At 48.2% G+C, this 18,302-nt stretch overlaps 1 protein-coding gene across 3 annotated transcripts in view; it reads left to right on the top strand.

The window, feature by feature from the left end:
• MYO10 (myosin X) overlaps positions 1-17,685 on the top strand; it is a 199,964-nt gene extending 182,279 nt beyond the window's left edge. For all 3 annotated transcript variants that reach the window (XM_059694746.1, XM_059694748.1, XM_059694747.1), the window contains 12 exons: positions 79-134; positions 2,135-2,277; positions 2,505-2,699; positions 3,675-3,832; positions 6,252-6,375; positions 8,430-8,727; positions 9,751-9,958; positions 10,836-10,972; positions 11,825-11,945; positions 12,531-12,983; positions 14,362-14,553; positions 15,982-17,685. In XM_059694746.1, coding sequence (XP_059550729.1) covers positions 79-134; positions 2,135-2,277; positions 2,505-2,699; positions 3,675-3,832; positions 6,252-6,375; positions 8,430-8,727; positions 9,751-9,958; positions 10,836-10,972; positions 11,825-11,945; positions 12,531-12,983; positions 14,362-14,553; positions 15,982-16,083 — 2,187 coding nt within the window. In that variant the 3' untranslated portion in view covers positions 16,084-17,685. The remainder of the gene's footprint in view (positions 1-78; positions 135-2,134; positions 2,278-2,504; positions 2,700-3,674; positions 3,833-6,251; positions 6,376-8,429; positions 8,728-9,750; positions 9,959-10,835; positions 10,973-11,824; positions 11,946-12,530; positions 12,984-14,361; positions 14,554-15,981) is intronic.
• Positions 17,686-18,302: the final 617 nt, after the last annotated feature.

Below are 18,302 nucleotides of genomic sequence, written 5' to 3' on the forward strand. Positions count from 1 at the left end.
CCTGGGGGTCTTAAGGTAAAGAGCTCTGTACCTGAATGGTTCTCTCACGCTCTCTACTTTCTGCTCCATCTGTTCCAGGGCACGCTGGACGTGGGGCTCATCGATTCCGTGTGCGCCTCCGACAGCCCCGACAGGTGAGCTCAGAAGTGACTTTTAACACAAGTAATTGGTTACCTGCATGCACTCACATCTCTCTCTGCTTTTCTGGGCCACCTTCCTCTGTATGGGACTGTGAGAATTCTCTAAGCTGCATGTTCCCACCGGGTCAACCTCAGCAATCCACAGTCTTCGTTCCTGGTACCCAGTTTTACATCATCTGAAAGTTTTCCTCTTCGTGTCTCTTTGGGAGTGCTGGGGGAGATAGTGAAAACCTAATGTAGACAGTCGATTAAAACAATAAAAAACACATGTAGGAGAAATAGTCTTAATTTGGATACAGCACAAATTCAGGATCATACAGGAGGAAAATGCCTGTGTAGGAAAACAGTGTTTTAGCACAGTATTCCAGAAAGGGTGTAGCTCCCCTAAACTTAATAATGAATTCAAAAGATTGTTTTTTAATATTTTTATTGATTTCAGAGAGGAAGGGAGAGGGAGAGAGAGATAAAAACGTCAATGCTGAGAATCATTTGATCAGCTGCCTCCTGCACGCTCCCCACTGGAGATCAAGTCCACAACCCAGGCATATGCCTTGACCAGAATCTCACTCGGGACCCTTCAGTCCACAGGCTGATGCTCTATCCACTGAGCCACATCAACTAGGGCTGAATTCAAAAGATTTTGATTGGCATTTATATGTAGAGTATTAATAAATTAAACCATATGCATTTCTTTTCCTTAACGTTTCTACCTTATCTGCGCCTTCAGAGTAGCATGCTGTTGGTTTTGGTTTCTGAAGGCATGTCGTCTTCGGAGATGGTCTCGGAAGTCCTTGTCCCAGTGACCTCTGCCTTTATCATCTCTGGTTTTCTTTGCTGTTTGTGAACTCTGAGTAAGAATCAAATCAGCTTCTACCTTCAGCAACAGCTTTAGAAAGCGAAATGTATTCAAATTGACAACAAAACTAGTGTCCACTAGGCAGCATCTGAGTTTTGGAGCGCCCATCGCCCTGTTGACGAAGGCTCTCCTGGACCGTAGGTCCTTGTTTTCTGTGCCTTCCCACACCTGGCTCAGGAACCTGCCACACATGTGTCAGGCCAGTCAATACCCAGAGTCTACATTCTTGCTCTGATGGTGGCATTCCTGCCTCATCAGTGTCTGTCTGCTCCCAGCCCTTTCACTCCCTCAGGCCGGGCCTGTGAACCATGCTTAGAACTTCCGTCTCTGCTCCGACTTTCTCCTCCTCCACTGCCCACCTTTCTCCCTTCCCAACTATAGACAAATCTTTGTTGCTGAGGAGCACCTGTCTTTTTCTGCCTACTATACTCTTGTTAATCTTCCTCCCTTTTCCTTGAACTTTCACTGCCACTTAACTACAGTGAACTTGCAAGACAGGCAGTCACTAGCTGACACGGTTAGATAGAGGAATTGGTATGAGCAAGGACCTGTGAGAGGCTCCAGGCGCTGAGGGGAAAAAAGTAAATTTCCATTATTGTTACCCCTGACTGGGAAATGAGCCCTTGTTAGATTGCTTTGAAAACAGGGGCCCAGTGGCTTTTTGTACCCGGCATAATGAAGTGTATCAGATATTCCGTTTATGCCTTTTTACTGATCTTCTTCTAGTACTGGTGTCTGACATTTCATTACCGACCCACAGAAATATTATCCAGGGCAGGACCCAGAGGCAGGAAGAAATTTACTTTGGAGAGGCATCAAAACAAAATTTTCCCCCACGGTCACCTTAGGTAGCCTTCCCGGAACCCAGTTGCATCTGGAAAGTTTTGCATGAAGACATGTGTTCCCTTCCAGGGCCCTCAGAATGTGTCGCTCCCAGTGAAAAGGTTAACGATGCATAAAATAAATCCTGCGGAAATGAGCAAGGCCTGCCGTCCTTACCGTAAAATACAAGTAGCGCGGCCGTTTCTATCCCCATTGACCCATAAGTGCGGAGAAAGGCGTTCAGTCCTGGTTCACTCAGAGGTGATGCTCACCGTCGGGCTAAGAGGCTTTGCTCCCTTCTCGCCCTGTCGCTCAGGCCCAACTCATTTGTGATCATCACGGCCAACCGGGTCCTGCACTGCAACGCCGACACGCCGGAGGAGATGCACCACTGGATCACGCTGCTGCAGCGGTCCAAGGGCGACACCCGGGTGGAGGGCCAGGAATTCATCGTCAGAGGTGACTGCCAGCGGCGCGTTCCTTTTCCCGGACTCCTGCTTTCACGTGCATGGATGTCTGCAGTATTTCCATTTGAGCAGCTTTCCCCAGTCATTTACTGGCTAAAAATGAGACAGAAACGATCATGGTCATTCCTAACAAATCATCTGTAAGCATCGTGCAGATGATACCTGGTATTTGGCGTTTCTCGTCCTTGCTCTCATTTACACCCTCCTCTTGCTCTCCAGGGTGGTTGCACAAAGAAGTCAAGAACAGCCCGAAGATGTCTTCGCTGAAGCTGAAGAAGCGGTGGTTTGTGCTCACCCACAACTCCTTGGATTACTACAAGAGCTCGGAGAAGAATGCTCTGAAGCTGGGCACCCTGGTCCTCAACAGCCTCTGCTCCGTCGTCCCCCCGGACGAGAAGGTTTTCAAAGAGACAGGTAACTGGGGCCGTGTGCTCACAGCGAGCGGGGCCCGAAACAGCCTAAGAGTTCTGGGTCTGCTCGGAGCAAAGGAATGAGATTCCTACCAAGAGCATGTGCTTCCCCCCCCAAAAACAAAAAAAGAAGCTCTTTTCTAGCAGACTTACCTTCCGAGGCTGTCTGTGCTTAGCTATGTGAACAGTTAGTATTTAAACCATCGTAAAGAGGTCTTGATTGATGGAGTTGCAGAAAGAGTCTTCTAAGGACAGTAGCATGTTAAGCCCATGAAGACTGTCCTACAGGAAGCTTTATTTTTATTTGCTCGAGTTTCGTTGCTTTTATCATTGTGCCACGAGAGTCAGAACGCAATTCTGCCAGTGAATGTAACTCAAATAAAATAGAGGGTAGGCTTAGTTTTTTTCTTTTCAGTATTATACAAAATAGCCCTAGGCTTATTTTGGTTTTTGTCGCTAGTTGTGATTTTGTGCTCCTTTAAAAATATAGCTATTCCATGTAAAAAATACCAGTATGTTTTTAGTTAGTTACTCTATTCCAAGTTACAGCTTGTTTTGAGCACAGAAACGGCTTACGTCTTAGCACAGGTGTCTTCAGGGGAGAGTCTGAGAAGGGAGAGGAGAACAGGGAGGGAGAAGGAGAAAGCTATGGGCAGTTTTCTCTCTATTCCAAGAGCCATGAAAGGGGCTTAGCTTATGGACTTTTCATCCAGATCAAATGTTACAATTTGCACATTTAATTCTGGGTTTATTAGTTTATGTTCATCTTCCTCTCTCACTGTGAACTCCTCCTGTCTTTTGGATACCTAGGTACCCAGTGCAGGGCCAGGCACCTGTCCGAGTTCAGCAGTGGTTATCGAATTAAGCAATAAAGGGGCTCAGGTGGGGATGACGTAGGCTGGACTCCTGGGACTCCGATGCAGGAGCGTGGCCTTGGTCACAGAGGTCAGCGCTGATGTGTGCGATGCGTCTGTTACAGGCTACTGGAACGTCACCGTGTACGGACGCAAGCACTGCTATCGCCTCTACACGAAGCTGCTCAATGAGGCCACCCGGTGGTCCAGCGCCATTCAGAATGTGACGGACACCAAGGCCCCCATCGACACGCCCACCCAGCAGCTGATTCAGGACATCAAGGTAGGGTGGACCCGAGCTCACCCGGTGGTTCAGAGTCGCTCCCAGGTTGTCACCTTTAGGACATCAAGGCATCAGCATTAGTCAAGCTCCATTTTTATTCCGTAATCAGAGCTAATCTTCGTAAATTTTGTGTTTGCGTAGCCCTGCCTTTAGGAACCTAAATGTGAGATTTTAGGTGAATTTCATGCTAAAATATTTTATCTTTACGGGGTGTTTGCTGTTGCTGCTCAGGCAGACCTGACTGCTGGCTTCTAGGCAGAGGGACGGTGGTCTGTGGTTTGGAGTTAGGTTCCCCATCACAGTGGCGGGAATTGCGTTGGGAACGACATGCTATGCCAAAGGTGCGACTTCAGCCCTCAGTTGGGGACCTAGGAGTAACACAATAATTCTTCTCTTAACTATGTACAGTGTCTAGACCAGTAATGGCGAACCTATGACACGCGTGTCAGAGGTGACATGCGAACTCATTTTTTGGGGGTTGATTTTTCTTTGTTAAATGGCATTTAAATATATAAAATAAATATCAAAAATATAAGTCTTTGTTTTACTATGGTTGCAAATATCAAAAAATTTCTATATGTGACATGGCACCAGAGTTAAGTTAGGGTTTTTCAAAATGCTGACACGCCGAGCTCAAAAGGTTCGCCATCACTGGCCTAGACCGCACAGGTGGATTCACAGAGAGCCCAGGTTGGTCTAGAAAACTTGGAGACTGTACCAGGGGCCCCCAAACTCACAAAAGCTCCTGTTCCCAGACCAACAGTGACCGTGTTCAGTTGCCATTTCCTGTGTGTGAAGATGAGCTGCTCCGTAAGTGTGTGTTGAATGAATGAACACACAACGAAATGGCCATCGTGCATGAGGATTACTGCGCTCTTCGTCCTGGGAGGGAGACAGACATGGGGTATTCAGGTTGCATTGCTCACCCAGCTGGTCCCTGGTGCAGAGCCAGGTCAAAGGAATTATTTTTACTGCTGTTCCTCCATGTTGTCCATGCAGACAAATTCCCAACACGAAGGAAAGAGCTGGAGCTGATTCTAAAATGATAGTGAGACGGGTATTTATTTACTGATTAGTTGGCCCAGCTGGAGTGGCTCAGTTGGTTGAGCTTCATCCGGTGCATCGAAAGGCTGCCGGTTTGATTCTGGGTCAGGGCACGTAACTGGGTTGCGGGTTCAATCCCCAGTCAGAGCACGTATGGAAGGCAGCCAGTCGATGTTTCTCTCTCACATCAATGATGTTTCTCTCTCTCTTCTCTCTCTCTCCCTCTTCTTCTCTCTAATCATGTCCTCAAGTGAAGATTTTGAAAACAAGCAAGTTAGCACATTGGATGGAGGAGGCAAACTCAGCCTTTGCATGTGGAAAAGGGTCTCATGTCAGTAGTATGTTAATGACCCACCAAATTCAAGTCAGCCTCTTGGTATCGAAGTTATCTGTTTCCTGGGTGTTGGAAGCTAAATTGCACCAAGTGTGTTATTATCCAAGACTCTGCAAAGCTTTCTGTGGAGCCCAAGATACTAATAACTTTATTTCTAGCCTTAAAAATTTTTTTTTTGAAGCTGTCTTTTAGATCGGAGTAAAAAAAATGCGCATATCAGCTGAACTTTCTCTTCTAAGCTTTATCTAGTCTTATAATCTCTTAATTAATTTGAAATCAGGCATTCAAAGAGTAATAGAATTTTCCAAATGTGAAACTGTGCTTTTCAAAAAACTAGACAAGCTGCCCTAATTAAGTCCATACCACTTTATTTTTAAGTAAGTAAAGTTTTTTCCTACTTTTAATCGGGTGTTACTGACAAAGTTTCATAGTGGAAATGGAATTACCAGGGTAGAGCGACTCATTGGCTCTCCTCCAACTCTTCTGTGTATTTAAAGTCATAAAAGTGACTGGCTGTTTCGCATCCCATATGAACATTTTAGGAGCATAAATACATGATGAATTTCTGTGAGCAGATCTCTTAAATTTCAGGAGTGAGAGAGAAGGTAGGCACATGGAAAGACAGTCTCGCTACTCCTGTAGCTTTCAGGTAGAGAGAGAATACAAAAGACAAATTAAAGAATTAGCAACATGCATTTTAAAATGAATTATAGGTCAAGGTACATGGTTTGGCTAAGCAACAGCTAAATAATTAGCAAGAGAACTTTAAATTTATGTTTTAAGTCTGCATCATTTCAGAGGGAAGCTTTTAAATAACATGGGAGCATATATGCGTATGAAACAAAGAGAAAGAGCGATGTAAGGCAACGTGTGCTTGTGGCTGATCTGCAGACACAGACTGGGGTCTCTTCGGGCTTCCAGTTACTAATGCTGGGTTTCTACCACCACCGTGGGTGTGTTGGACGGTGTAGACTTTGGAAACACATTGGTGTGTAGGAGAACACAGATGCGATAATGTTTTTGGCTTGCTTTGTTTTCCAGGAGAACTGCCTGAACTCGGACGTCGTGGAGCAGATTTACAAGCGGAACCCCATCCTCCGGCACACCCACCACCCGCTGCACTCCCCGCTACTCCCCCTGCCCTACGGAGACATCAACCTCAACCGTGAGTCCCTGAGCCACCCACTCCAGACACTGGTTCTGCTTTCCCGTTAACTTTCACTGCCTTAGCATCCCTTGGTTGTAGTTGTGGGAGGACTGTGTACTAGAGCAGAGGTTCTCAACCTGTGGGTCGCAACCCCTTTGGCGGTCGAACAACCGTATCACAGGGGTCGCCTAAGACCATCCTGCATGTCAGATATTTACATAATGATTCCTAACAGTGGCAACATTACAGTTATGAAGTAGCAACAAAAATAATTTTATGGTTGGGTCACAGCATAAGGAACTGTACTTAAAGGGCCAGAAGGTTGAGAACCACTGTGCTAGAGGGAAGAACTTTAAAGGAATCAGAAAATGCCAGCACTCCCATCCATGCACTCAGTCACCTTAGTATCACCAAGAACAGATGCTACAGTCTTCGTTCTGATTATGGAACCAATTGGCAACAGACCAACTTTTTAAGTAAGAATATTGTATGAGAAAGTAATTGAATTGCATAACAAGACAGTTATCCTATCTAATAATAGACAAACATGATAATTAACCGTACCTCCGACACGCTTCCCATTGGCTAATCAGGGCGATATGCAAATTAACTGCCAACCAAGATGGCAGCCGGCAGCCAGGCAGCTGAAGCAAACAGGAGGCTTGCTTGCTCCAGTGATGGAGGAAGCCAAGGTTCCCCGCCTACCACCGCCCAGCTCTGAGCTGCACTCTAAGCAACTATGTTGCAATTATAGAAGCTAAACAAACCCCAGAAACCTGCTTTCAGGCAGCTGGGCATCAGAGCTGGAGTGTTTCAATTATAGAAGCTAAACAAAGCCCAGATACCTGCTTTCAGCAGCCGAGGTCTCAGAGCTGGAGCCGAGCCTCAGAGCTAAAGCTGGCTCTCAGCTCCAGTGACAGCCATAGAAGGTAAATGAATCCCAGAATAAAAAAAAGAAAGAAAAAAAGGAGAGGTTGGGAGCTTCAGTCACCCGCCAGCCTGAAAACAGCCCTCAGCTCCTCACCCAGGCTGGCCAGGCACCTCAGTGGGGACCCCCACCCTGAAGGGAGTGTGACCAGCTGCAAACAGCCATCATCTCCTCATCCAGGCTGGCCAGGCATCCAAGCGGGACCCCCACCCTGATCCAGGACACCCTTCAGGGCAAACCAGCCAGCCCCCACCCGTGCACCAGGCCTCTATCCTATATAGTAAAAGGGTAATATGCAAACTGACCCTAACAGCAGAAGGACTAGGAATGACTGGTCACTATGACACACACTGACCACCAGGGGGCAGACGCTCAATGCAGGAGCTGCCCTCTGGTGGTCAGGGCGCTCTCACATGGGAGGAGCTCTGCTCAGCCACAAGCCAGGCTGATGACTGCCAGTACAGCGGTGGTGGTGGGAGCCTCTCCTGCCTCCTCAGCAGTGCTAAGGATGTCCGACTGCAGTTTAGGCCTGCTCCCCGCTGGCAAGTGGACATCCGCCGAGGGCTGCCGGGCTACCAGAGGGATGTCTGATTGCCATCTTAGGCCCAATCCCCCAGGGAGCAGGCCTAAGCCAGCAGGTGGTCATCCCCTGAGGGTTCCCAGACTGCAAGAGGGCACAGGCCCGGCTGAGGGACTCCCCCCTCCCGTGCACAAATTTTTGTGCACCAGGCCTCTAGTGTAGTTATATAATTCATAAACAGTTGTGACTAACAGAACATAATTTGCCCCTGTAGTTTTTATTATTATTATTGATTTTAGAGAAAGAGGGAGAGAGAGAGAGAGAGACAGAGACAGAGACAGAGACATTGATCATTTGCCTCCTGCACATGCCCCAACCAGGGATCGACCTGCAACCTGGGTCGAACGAACCCATGTACAGGACGATGCTCCAACCAACTGAGCCACCCAGCCAGGGCACCCTTCTGTGTTTCAACAGCTTTTTTTGCCGATTCAAAGGTACAGAGACTCTGGTGAGCACTGCGTCATGGCGTAGCCGTCTGTCCCCGCTCCTTCCTCTCATCTGCTGCTCACGTCGTCCTTCTTGGACCCCCTGGCGTGACCCCTGTTGGTTTGCTTTCCCCAGTGCTCAAGGACAAAGGCTACACCACCCTGCAGGACGAAGCCATCAAGATCTTCAACTCCCTGCAGCAGCTGGAGTCCATGTCCGACCCCATTCCCATCATCCAGGGCATCCTCCAGACGGGGCACGACCTGCGCCCACTGCGCGACGAGCTGTACTGCCAGCTCATCAAGCAGACCAACAAGGTGCCGCACCCGGGCAGCGCCGGCAACCTGTGCAGCTGGCAGATCCTGACGTGCCTGAGCTGCGCCTTCCTGCCCAGCCGCGGCATCCTCAAGTACCTCAAGTTCCACCTGAAAAGGTACGAGCTGAAGATAGGTACCGTAGCATTTCACTGGCATGCGGGATCCGAAAAACAAAATGAACAAGCAAACAAAACAGAGACAGAGGCATAGACACAGAACAAACTGACGGTTGCCAGAAAGGGAGGTGGGGGTGAGGGGGCGCTGAGTGACAAAGGTGAAGGGATTGAGAAGTACAGATTGGTAGCTATACAGTAGTCAGGGGATGTAAAGTACAGCCTAGGAAATACAGTCACTAATATTGTGATAATTATAAATGGTGTCAGGTGGGTACCGGACTTACGAGGGGAGGAGGGATCACTTTGTAAGGTATTTAAATGTCTAACTACTAAGCTGTACTCCTGAAACGAATAAAATATTGATGTGCACTATAATTTAAACATTTAAAAATGTTTTTTAATGAGGAAAAGTTATGAGATGGCCTGCGCGGAGCTGTTCACATAAGTGGTGTGATGGACTGTGGTTCGGATCCAGAGGACCCCCACCTAGTGGGGTCAGGGACTCTGGGTCAGACTGGTGGGTCGCTGACGTGAGCTCAGAGGGAGCACAGATAGCATTCATCTCTCTAAGCCACAAAGGCTGCGTCAGGGACCAGGCCACTTCAGTGCAGTTTCCAGTGTGTCAGAGGACGTTGGATACACTTAATTACTACATCCACATAGAAATAGAAAGCCCCCCAGACTTGGGTACTCATTCCAGATGAAACACTGGTAGAAACAGCCTGGTTTCGATTCCGATTACCTGAGGAAAACCATTTTCACAGGACAGCCCGAGGCAGGACTCTCTCAAATGCAACAGCCCTGCAGAGGTGGAAGTTGCTTCCAGGCAAACACTGGCTTTTGGGGTTGTTGTTGTTTGTATTTAAACTGAACCTACACAGGCTGTGCTGGGCCCCTGCTGGGAAGTGGCTGGTGTTTGCTCCATTCACCACCAGGTGCCTGCCCGCCACCCCGAAGCAGCCCAGCTGCCAGCAGCCCAGCCGTCCCTAGTCTGGCAATTAACAGTTGGTACTTGTCTCCTAGGATACGGGAACAGTTTCCAGGAACCGAGATGGAAAAATACGCCCTCTTCGTTTACGAATCTCTTAAGAAAACCAAGTGCAGAGAGTTTGTGCCTTCCCGCGATGAAATAGAAGCTCTGATCCACAGGCGGGAGATGACGTCCATGGTGTACTGCCACGGCGGGGGCTCCTGCAAGATCACCATTAACTCCCACACCACGGCCGGGGAGGTGAGGGCCGCCCCACCTCGCATCCTATGTGATGCCTGATGCCGACTTGCTCGAGTCAGGAAAGTGGTGCACAGTCAGATCCGCTGTCGTGCCAAGTTGTGATTTGCATAGGATAGCTGCTCAGTAAACACAGGATCAAACGTAACTTGAAACCAACCACAGTATAAAGAGATAAAAACAGGCCCTGAAGATGAGTAGAGACACCAAATCAGAGTGCCAGTGGATCTGAGACAATCCCAGTCCTGCTGACCTGACAAGCAGTGGAGTGTGTAGGGATTGCAGCCCTGACTTGGGCTGTCCACTGTGGCGAGGGTATCACACTTCTGCAATGAGGTGTTGATATTTCCACACGAATATCTAGAATGTTCACTCAGGTGAACACCTTTTCTTTTCATTGTTTTCTGTTTTCTTCTTTCTCCTTTAACATTTAAGTAAAGCCCAAAATCATCTTGTATACAAGATACATCGGTGGAAGTCACTGTTGTGTCTTGCAGGTTTTTTTGTGTTTTTTTTTTAAATTTTTATAAGAATTTATTTGAGTCAAACTGACAACATGCTGGGGGACAAGACCACGTGCACTCTCTCTCTCAGAGTTTTTGAAGCACAGGGTTTCCGTTTTCATGCGCTTTTCCTCTTTATGTGGGTTTGTAAGTCATTGGCCCAACATCTGCCCCTACCTGTGTTCTTTTGCCAAGAAAGAGCTAATAAAACTGGTTTCAAGAGAAACAGCACCTTTGGAATTCTGGGTGGGCACACAAGACAGTTTTGGGGGGCTCTTTGGACCCTAGCTTTTGCTGGCAGCTCCCTCCGAGTTCCCAGGAAGGTGCATTCTAGAAGCACAGTTCTGGGCGCTGACGGCCTCGGGCATGTCTTGCAGGTGGTGGAGAAGCTGATCAGAGGCCTGGCCATGGAGGACAGCAGGAACATGTTTGCCCTGTTTGAGTCCAATGGACACGTCGACAAGGCCATCGAGAGCCGGACCATCGTAGCCGATGTGCTAGCCAAGTTTGAAAAGTAAGTTCCTTCTCCCTGAAGTGCCAGCCGAGTAACTAAAAGCAACTAAGAACAAGAGTGGGGGACTGGGACTTCCATTTCCAGCCTCAGTGTGCACTGGAGTTTGTTTGATTTTATCTGTGTTGAAGCTTGCTTGGCTTTTCATCTCTGCGAGCTGACTTTTTGATTCCTAGATAAAGCCACTGTCTGAGAGATGATTCCGTTTGTCATTGTTCCTTTGCCCCATCCCTCCCGTCCCCTCTTTTACTCATTGCCTTGGGATTCCTGACTCGTAGGTTTTCACTTGTGCATTAGCTGTGAAACGGGGCTAGCAGATGCAAGCCAACTAGAACTCTCTATCTCTCTTGGAACTCTTAATTTTGACCTGTGCCTCTTCTATCCCTTTAATGGCAGAAAAGAATATTCCTGTTCCATATGAACACGGCCTGTTAATATTCATGTCAGTTTTTATAAATGTTGTAGTTTATTTGTGGGTTGGGAGTGAAGAAATCGCCTTGGTTTCTTTCCTTTCTGTGGATTCAGCATAATGCTTCGCTAGCACTAACTAGACTGCGGCACTCGGAAAATACTTGTTAGCACAGTTTAGTTGAAGGCTGACTGTTTGCTCTGTTAAAGCAAGACCCGGATGAAAGCATGGCTTCCAGCTCTGGTTCAGTAGAAGTCACGAGGGTCTCTGATAAGCCTCGCTCTTATTGTTTTCTCGCTCTCTCCATCCTCATCTGCCCACTGAGCATGGACAGGACCTTGCATCCTTACAGAGAATAAGCCGTCCGTGTACAGTCAGCCCCCGGTGGGTCACCCAAGCCTCCCTTTCGTTTTGCTTCCTGAGTCTCTCTTGACTTCTGTCTGTAGGCTGGCTGCCACCTCCGAGGTGGGCGACCTGCCCTGGAAATTCTACTTCAAGCTTTACTGCTTCCTGGACACGGACAATGTGCCGAAAGACAGCGTGGAATTCGCGTTTATGTTTGAACAGGTAAAGGAACTTTTTTTAAAATGTATTTTTTATTGATTTCGGAGAGGCAGGGAGAGGGAGAGAGAGAAAAAAAACAAAAACATCAATGATGAGAGAGAATCATCAATGGGCTGCCTCCTGCAGGCCCCCTACTGGGGATCCAGCCTACAACCCAGGCATGTGCCCTGACTGGTAATTGAACTGGGACCTTCTGGTTCATTGGTCGATGCTCAACTACTGGCCAGGCTAAAAGGAACTTTTAGACACAGATTCCTTTATCAGAGGGCAGGGGTGAAACCCATTTCTACTACCTTTGTAAATTAACTGCTAATCCTTAGAAATTCAACATGGTAGTCAAGTTCCCCGCATGGACAGAGTCGGCTGCTTGTAGATGAAATTTATGCCCATTTTAGTTGAACTCCTGGGCCAGGAACTGTTCTAGTTGGGCTGAGAGACGATCAGGAATAAAATACACGTGTTAGATGGTATCCATGCTAGGGAAGCGGGGTCAGGGTACCATTGTCATTGAGAGAAATCTGAGGGAGGAGGGCGTGAGCCAGGCGGGCATCCCGTGTCTGCCCCTAACGGTGTGACCGCTCTTTCCAGGCCCACGAAGCTGTCATCCACGGCCACTACCCGGCCCCCGAAGAAAACCTCCAGGTGCTGGCGGCCCTGCGGCTGCAGTACCTGCAGGGGGACTACTCCCTGCACAGCACCGTCCCGCCCCTCGAGGAGGTGTACTCCCTGCAGAGGCTCAAGGCCCGCATCAGCCAGGCCACCAAAAGCTGCGCCCCGTGTGAGCGGCAGCGGCGGACCAGCTTCCTGGAGGGGACGCTCAGGCGGAGCTTCCGCACGGGCACGGGCGCCGTGGTCCGGCAGAAGGCGGAGGAGGAGCAGATGCTGGACATGTGGATCAAGGAAGAGGTCTCCGCTGCTCGCGCCAGCATCATCGACAAGTGGAAGAAGTTTCAGGGGATGAGCCAGGAGCAGGCCATGGCCAAGTACATGGCCGTGATCAAGGAGTGGCCTGGCTACGGGTCCACGCTCTTTGACGTGGAGGTGAGAGCCGGCTGTTGGGCGGGTGCGCGGGCAGTGGCTGCTCCAGGGACCAGGCTGTGTCCAGGGACATAGATCAGTGCGCCCATGGCCAAGTGCGCTCGGAGGGAGGATGGGTCGGAACACTGCTCCCTTTTACCCTCTTTTCTTAGAGCCCCCAAATTTTACCCTTAACACACCCACCCACTAAAGGTTTTTTTTTTTCTTCTTTATAGTAAATGCTTTTTTAATAATAGGAGTGAGTGAAAAATTAAGATGTCACCTATTCTGAAATAACTTCTTTCTTATGGAAGCTACAGATCCAATAAAAAGTGCTGGTAGAAATGCATTGTAAAATTTTTTTAAAAAATTAGAACTATGTATTCAAAACTTTGGATATACTTGGATTATTTTGCCTTTTTTATTTTTTCCCCATGACTATTTTTAGGGAAGAATTTCTGTTTCATAATTGGAATCTAGCCATTGAATTTTTCTCTTTTGTTAAAGTAGACCATTTATTTTAAAAAAGCACCTTACTGGTGGTTTAGATCCAGGCTTGGCCAACTGCAACCTGAGGGCCAAACCATCAAACCATGCTTGTCTCTTTTTTTTTTTTAATAAAGTTTTATGGGAACACAGCCATGCTCATTCCTTTATATATCTTTGGCCACTTTCACATTACAGTGGCAGAACAGAGTGGCTGTGGGAGAGACCGTGTGGCCAATAAGCCTGAAACATTTACTGTCTGTCCCTTAACATAAGCTTACCAGTCCCGGGTCCAGATGGGCTTCCATTTTTCTTACCACAATGCAGGATGTTATCTGATAACCTTTAAGTGAGAGTGTAAACATCTAAAGATTGATTTTATATTTCAAGATCCCTTCATGGCTTTTCATGGGATGCTGTCTTTGGTTTGGTTGGTTGGTTGGTTGGTTGGTTGGATTATGTTGGTTTTTGAGTATAAATCAGGTCCTTTGTCCAGGTGGCTCCTCTTGATGTCACTCGTGTGTGTGCTGGTGTCACTGTACTGGTTCGGATCAGCCCCTGTTGTTTTCCCTACACTGGGGCTCCATTTTCCTCCCCTGATCCCTGCGGGAAAGTCTCTCATTACCCAGTGAGATCGGCCACTGCAGCACAGCAGGTCACTGCTGCTCCCTGTCAAGACATGTGTTGTTCACAGGAGCCAAAACTGTTCAGCACAGAGTGATTTAAAGACGGTCCCGCTGTGGTCCTAGACTTGGTCAGAGAGATGCCATTTCTCGTGTTTCCGTTCCCTGGCCTAAATGGGCATTGCCTGTGTTCCGCATTCTGTGCAGAGGCTGCCTGAAAGCCTGTCTTGTTTCTGGGTGCTGCGCTTCCACTTGCTTCCTGATCTAACCCTAACACTGACTCTTGTCCCCAGTGCAAGGAAGGCGGCTTCCCCCAGGACCTGTGGTTGGGCGTCAGCGCAGACGCTGTCTCCGTCTACAAGCGTGGGGAGGGGAGACCCTTAGAAGTCTTCCAGTATGAGCACATCCTCTCTTTTGGGGCCCCCCTGGCCAACACGTACAAGATCGTGGTGGATGAGCGGGAGCTGCTCTTTGAAACCAGCGAGGTAAGAGGCAAATGATGGCCTTGAAAAAATAGAAAAACAATGCGCCGTTTCCTGATGCCTTTGACCAAGTAGTTTTATTTGAGTATTTCTCACTAAGGCATGGGAAAGCACAGTGTGATGGTCCCTACCCAGCTTCAGGTTCCTCCCAGGCTGAAAGCTGATAATCCCAAATTTCTTCTGTATACCTCTGCAACAGAGAAACCTGGTTCCCTTGTATCAGGGAGGAAAGGAAGAGAGAAATGATACGGATGTTCAAGAAGAAAAACATCGTTTGGCGATAGTCTTGTGAAGATTAATGGATGCTGATGGCAGCGAGTAATAGCAGTTACTCTTGGCTCTGTGGTGTCCACGGAGCAGGAGCAAGGCAGGGATGTGGCCATCTTGGGCAGAACTAATTCTGGCTCACAGAGTCATCAAAAATTCTGAAATATGTGTGCTGTCCGCTCCAAAGCTTACACTGTAATAATAATGGTGATACAAGAAGCCTGTTGAAGTCTGCACGTAGGGAGCTGCCTACGAGTGGAGGCAGGGAATGGAGATGAATCCCCGCTGCCAGTCTGGCTGTTAAGTGCTGGGAGTGGGGGTGGTGGTGGAGGGGGTTCTTGAAGGAGCAGTCAGGCCAAGGATGTGGTGCAGGAGCTAGATGAGGCCGACTGAGATGGAGAGAGGTGGGGGGCCGTTGCCTAGAGTGTCTTGGGTGCCAGGCTGCAGGGTTTGGTTGACTCCAGTGGACAGCAGGGAACTGCGCTGAGGTCTTTGTGCATGAAGTAAGGACAGCGATGACAAGCAGTGATGTGGGATGGGATTGGTTGGCAGGAAAGAGAGAACCGGGAAGTGGAAGCCAGTGAGGATGTCTTAGCAGGGATCCAGGCCAGCCGTGAGAAGCGATGGGCCAAAGGGGGTGGGAGGAGCTAATTCGAGCTCGCACAGGCATGGAGCAGAGCTGGCCGCCTGCCGCTCTCTGCTGGTCCCTTAGAGTCTCAGTTCTGTTTTCTCAGTTGCACCATGAAGCGTTGACTCGAACTATACGGTGCAGTCTTTCACAGCCATGATTGTGGGCTCTGTCGTTTACCCTTACTTTAAGTGGGTAGAGAAAGCCCAGCCCTGGTGATACCAACTTTAGCATCATCAGGTTTATTTGTTTGTTTTTAATGTGCCAAGTCCGACAATTTCACATTAAGCAAAATTGTCGTTTTTGCCTGCAAGAACCACCAGGTGGTGCACACTGTTTGGAAAAGCCACAGTTCCCCTGCTCCCTGACTAGGAATAGGTAAAAGCAGGTAAACTTGTGGCTTCATACAAAACTCGAGCTGTGGATTTGCACAGCAGGCTGGTGGTGGCTTTTCCGGGGAGGACGTGTGGTTGTTGGGCTGGGCCCGCTGGCCAGGCAGAGACCGGTGACCCTGTGCCCATCTGCTTCCCGGGCAGGTGGTGGACGTGGCCAAGCTCATGAAAGCCTACATCAGCATGATCGTGAAGAAGCGCTACAGCACCTCGCGCTCCATCAGCAGCCAGGGCAGCTCCAGGTGAACCCAGGCGGGAGTCTGTGTGTCTTCAGTCTCTGAACATGCCCCCCTCTGGTCTGGGCGGTCCCTGCGTGCCAAGCCCAGGGCAGAGCTGCCAGGCCCTCTGGAAGCCTCCGGAAGGGAGGTGTCTCCGAGGGACCTTTCGCCCCATCCACTTCAGTGATCATGTATGAAGCTGTCAACCTTAACCCGATTTCCAAAGCTTTACTACTCTTAGATGACATATGCCTTAACAAAGAGAGAGGAAACATACCCACGCCGCCGCCAAAGCAGCCAGAAGTGCCTTAACTTGTGGAGCAACACTCACGGACCTTCACTGTGCTACTGAGGGGAATGCTCCCCGCCTTGTTGGGGAGACTGGCAAAGCCTGGAAGTGGGGGGCATTTATCCATCAACTATGCACTAACCTCCCCGCCTGATTTCCCGACTTTGAGGGAAGGTGAGGGAGTGGGGAGGGGGACGGGGAGCTCAAGGGGACAGTGTATTTTAGTCGGAGTGCTGCTGGCAGCCTTCCTGGAAGACGCGTATTAACTTTTTTTTCTTTGTTTCATCTTTTAAGTATATGTGCTTGCTTGTGCATGCATGTGTTCATAAACCCATCACTTTAATCATTGTCTCAAGAGTATTAAAAGCAAAGGGAAAAAGGAAGTGCAATGGTGTAAACAGTCTGTCTGTATATTTTAATAGTTCAGAGTTATAGTCTCCAATTGTTACTTTATAAGGTGGTGATATTAACAGACCGAATCCCAGATTTCCCCCTGTTTTTGCTATATTTCGAAAGCCACATTTGGACTCAGTTTTGTTATTCATGTAGCAAAGTCTGCATTCTGTGTCTGCTGTGTTATAAACAGATATGCAGCCTGCAGATAACTGTATTTATAAACCACTCTTAAACAGCTGGCTCCAGGGCTGTTTTTAGAACTATATGAAGTCTTTTTGGAGTCTTGAGTTTCTAAAAGATTTAAGTTAAAAAATGTTTCTTTGAAAGTTTGCTCATATGGCTCCGGGTAGATCACATATAACCATGTGGAATACGGGGAGAAGTGCTGTGCTCCCCAGAGGTGAACTATGTGTGCAAGTCTTTAAAGCAGTGGTTCTCAACCTTCCTAATGCCGCAACCCTTTAATACAGTTCCTCATGTTGTGGTGACCCCCAATTTCATTGTTACAAATTGAACATAATTAAAACATAGTGATTAATCACAAAAACAATATGTAATTGTATATGTGTTTTCCAATGGTCTTAGGCGACCCCTGTGAAAGGGTCGTTCAACCTCCAAAGGGGTCGCGACCCACAGGTTGAGAACCACTTCTTTAAAGGACCGTGACATTAAATACTGAGGCTTTACTACACTACACAAATTTTATCTCGAGTTTATAATGGTGGTCTGAAAAGGCACCTGTAAATAAATCAGCATTTGTGACCAGAAGAAAAATAATCTGGTCTTGGACTTTTATTTTCATATGGAAAAGTTGTAAAGCCTTAGGCCAACTAAGTCTACCCACAAAGAAAAAAATAATGCCTTATCCCTCACGGACAGCCATGTGAAAGTGAAATCATTGTTTGTTGGCTGCAAGAAAGTCTGACAATAAAAGATATTAGCTAATATAGTGTGCTTTCTTCATCCGAGCGGCTCTCAATTCATATGGGATCTTGTTTTTTTTTTGTTGGTTTGGAGTTTAAGGCTTTGGGCTTGAGGGTGCCTCAGCTGTGTGTTTCATGCCCTTGGTCACTGGTCTGAAAACAGACATGTAGGTGTCTCGACTGCTCCTATAGGCACAGAGCATGACTCCAAGAAAGCTGAGAAGGTAAAAGCAGGGTTTGAGGAAATCACAGGTGAAGGGCGGTGGACCTTGAGCTGGTCTGGCAATATGGCAAAGGAGAAGGCGGGCCCCGAAGGAGGACAAGCACAGGTGTGGAGGTGGAGATGGCATGCAGCAGGAGTCAGGGCCATGCTTCATTGATCTCACATGATTCCATCTTTGTGCTCCTCAGCCCCCCATGAATGCTCTTCTCCATAGACCAGATGCCCAAAGGGATCTTTACTATAAAACACAAATCCAAATATATGCCTCTCCTACTCAAACCTATTACTCTCTCCCCAAAATGGTAATCTGTACTACAGTACCCTGTGTTTTCTGCCCCCTCTGCCTCGACCCTGGTTTCCCACCACTCCACCTCCCTCCTACTTCAGCCAAACTGACTGACTCAACAGCACACACT

Source organism: Myotis daubentonii, chromosome 4, assembly GCF_963259705.1.
Source record: "Myotis daubentonii chromosome 4, mMyoDau2.1, whole genome shotgun sequence".
In the NCBI taxonomy this organism is placed as follows: Eukaryota; Metazoa; Chordata; class Mammalia; order Chiroptera; family Vespertilionidae; genus Myotis; species Myotis daubentonii.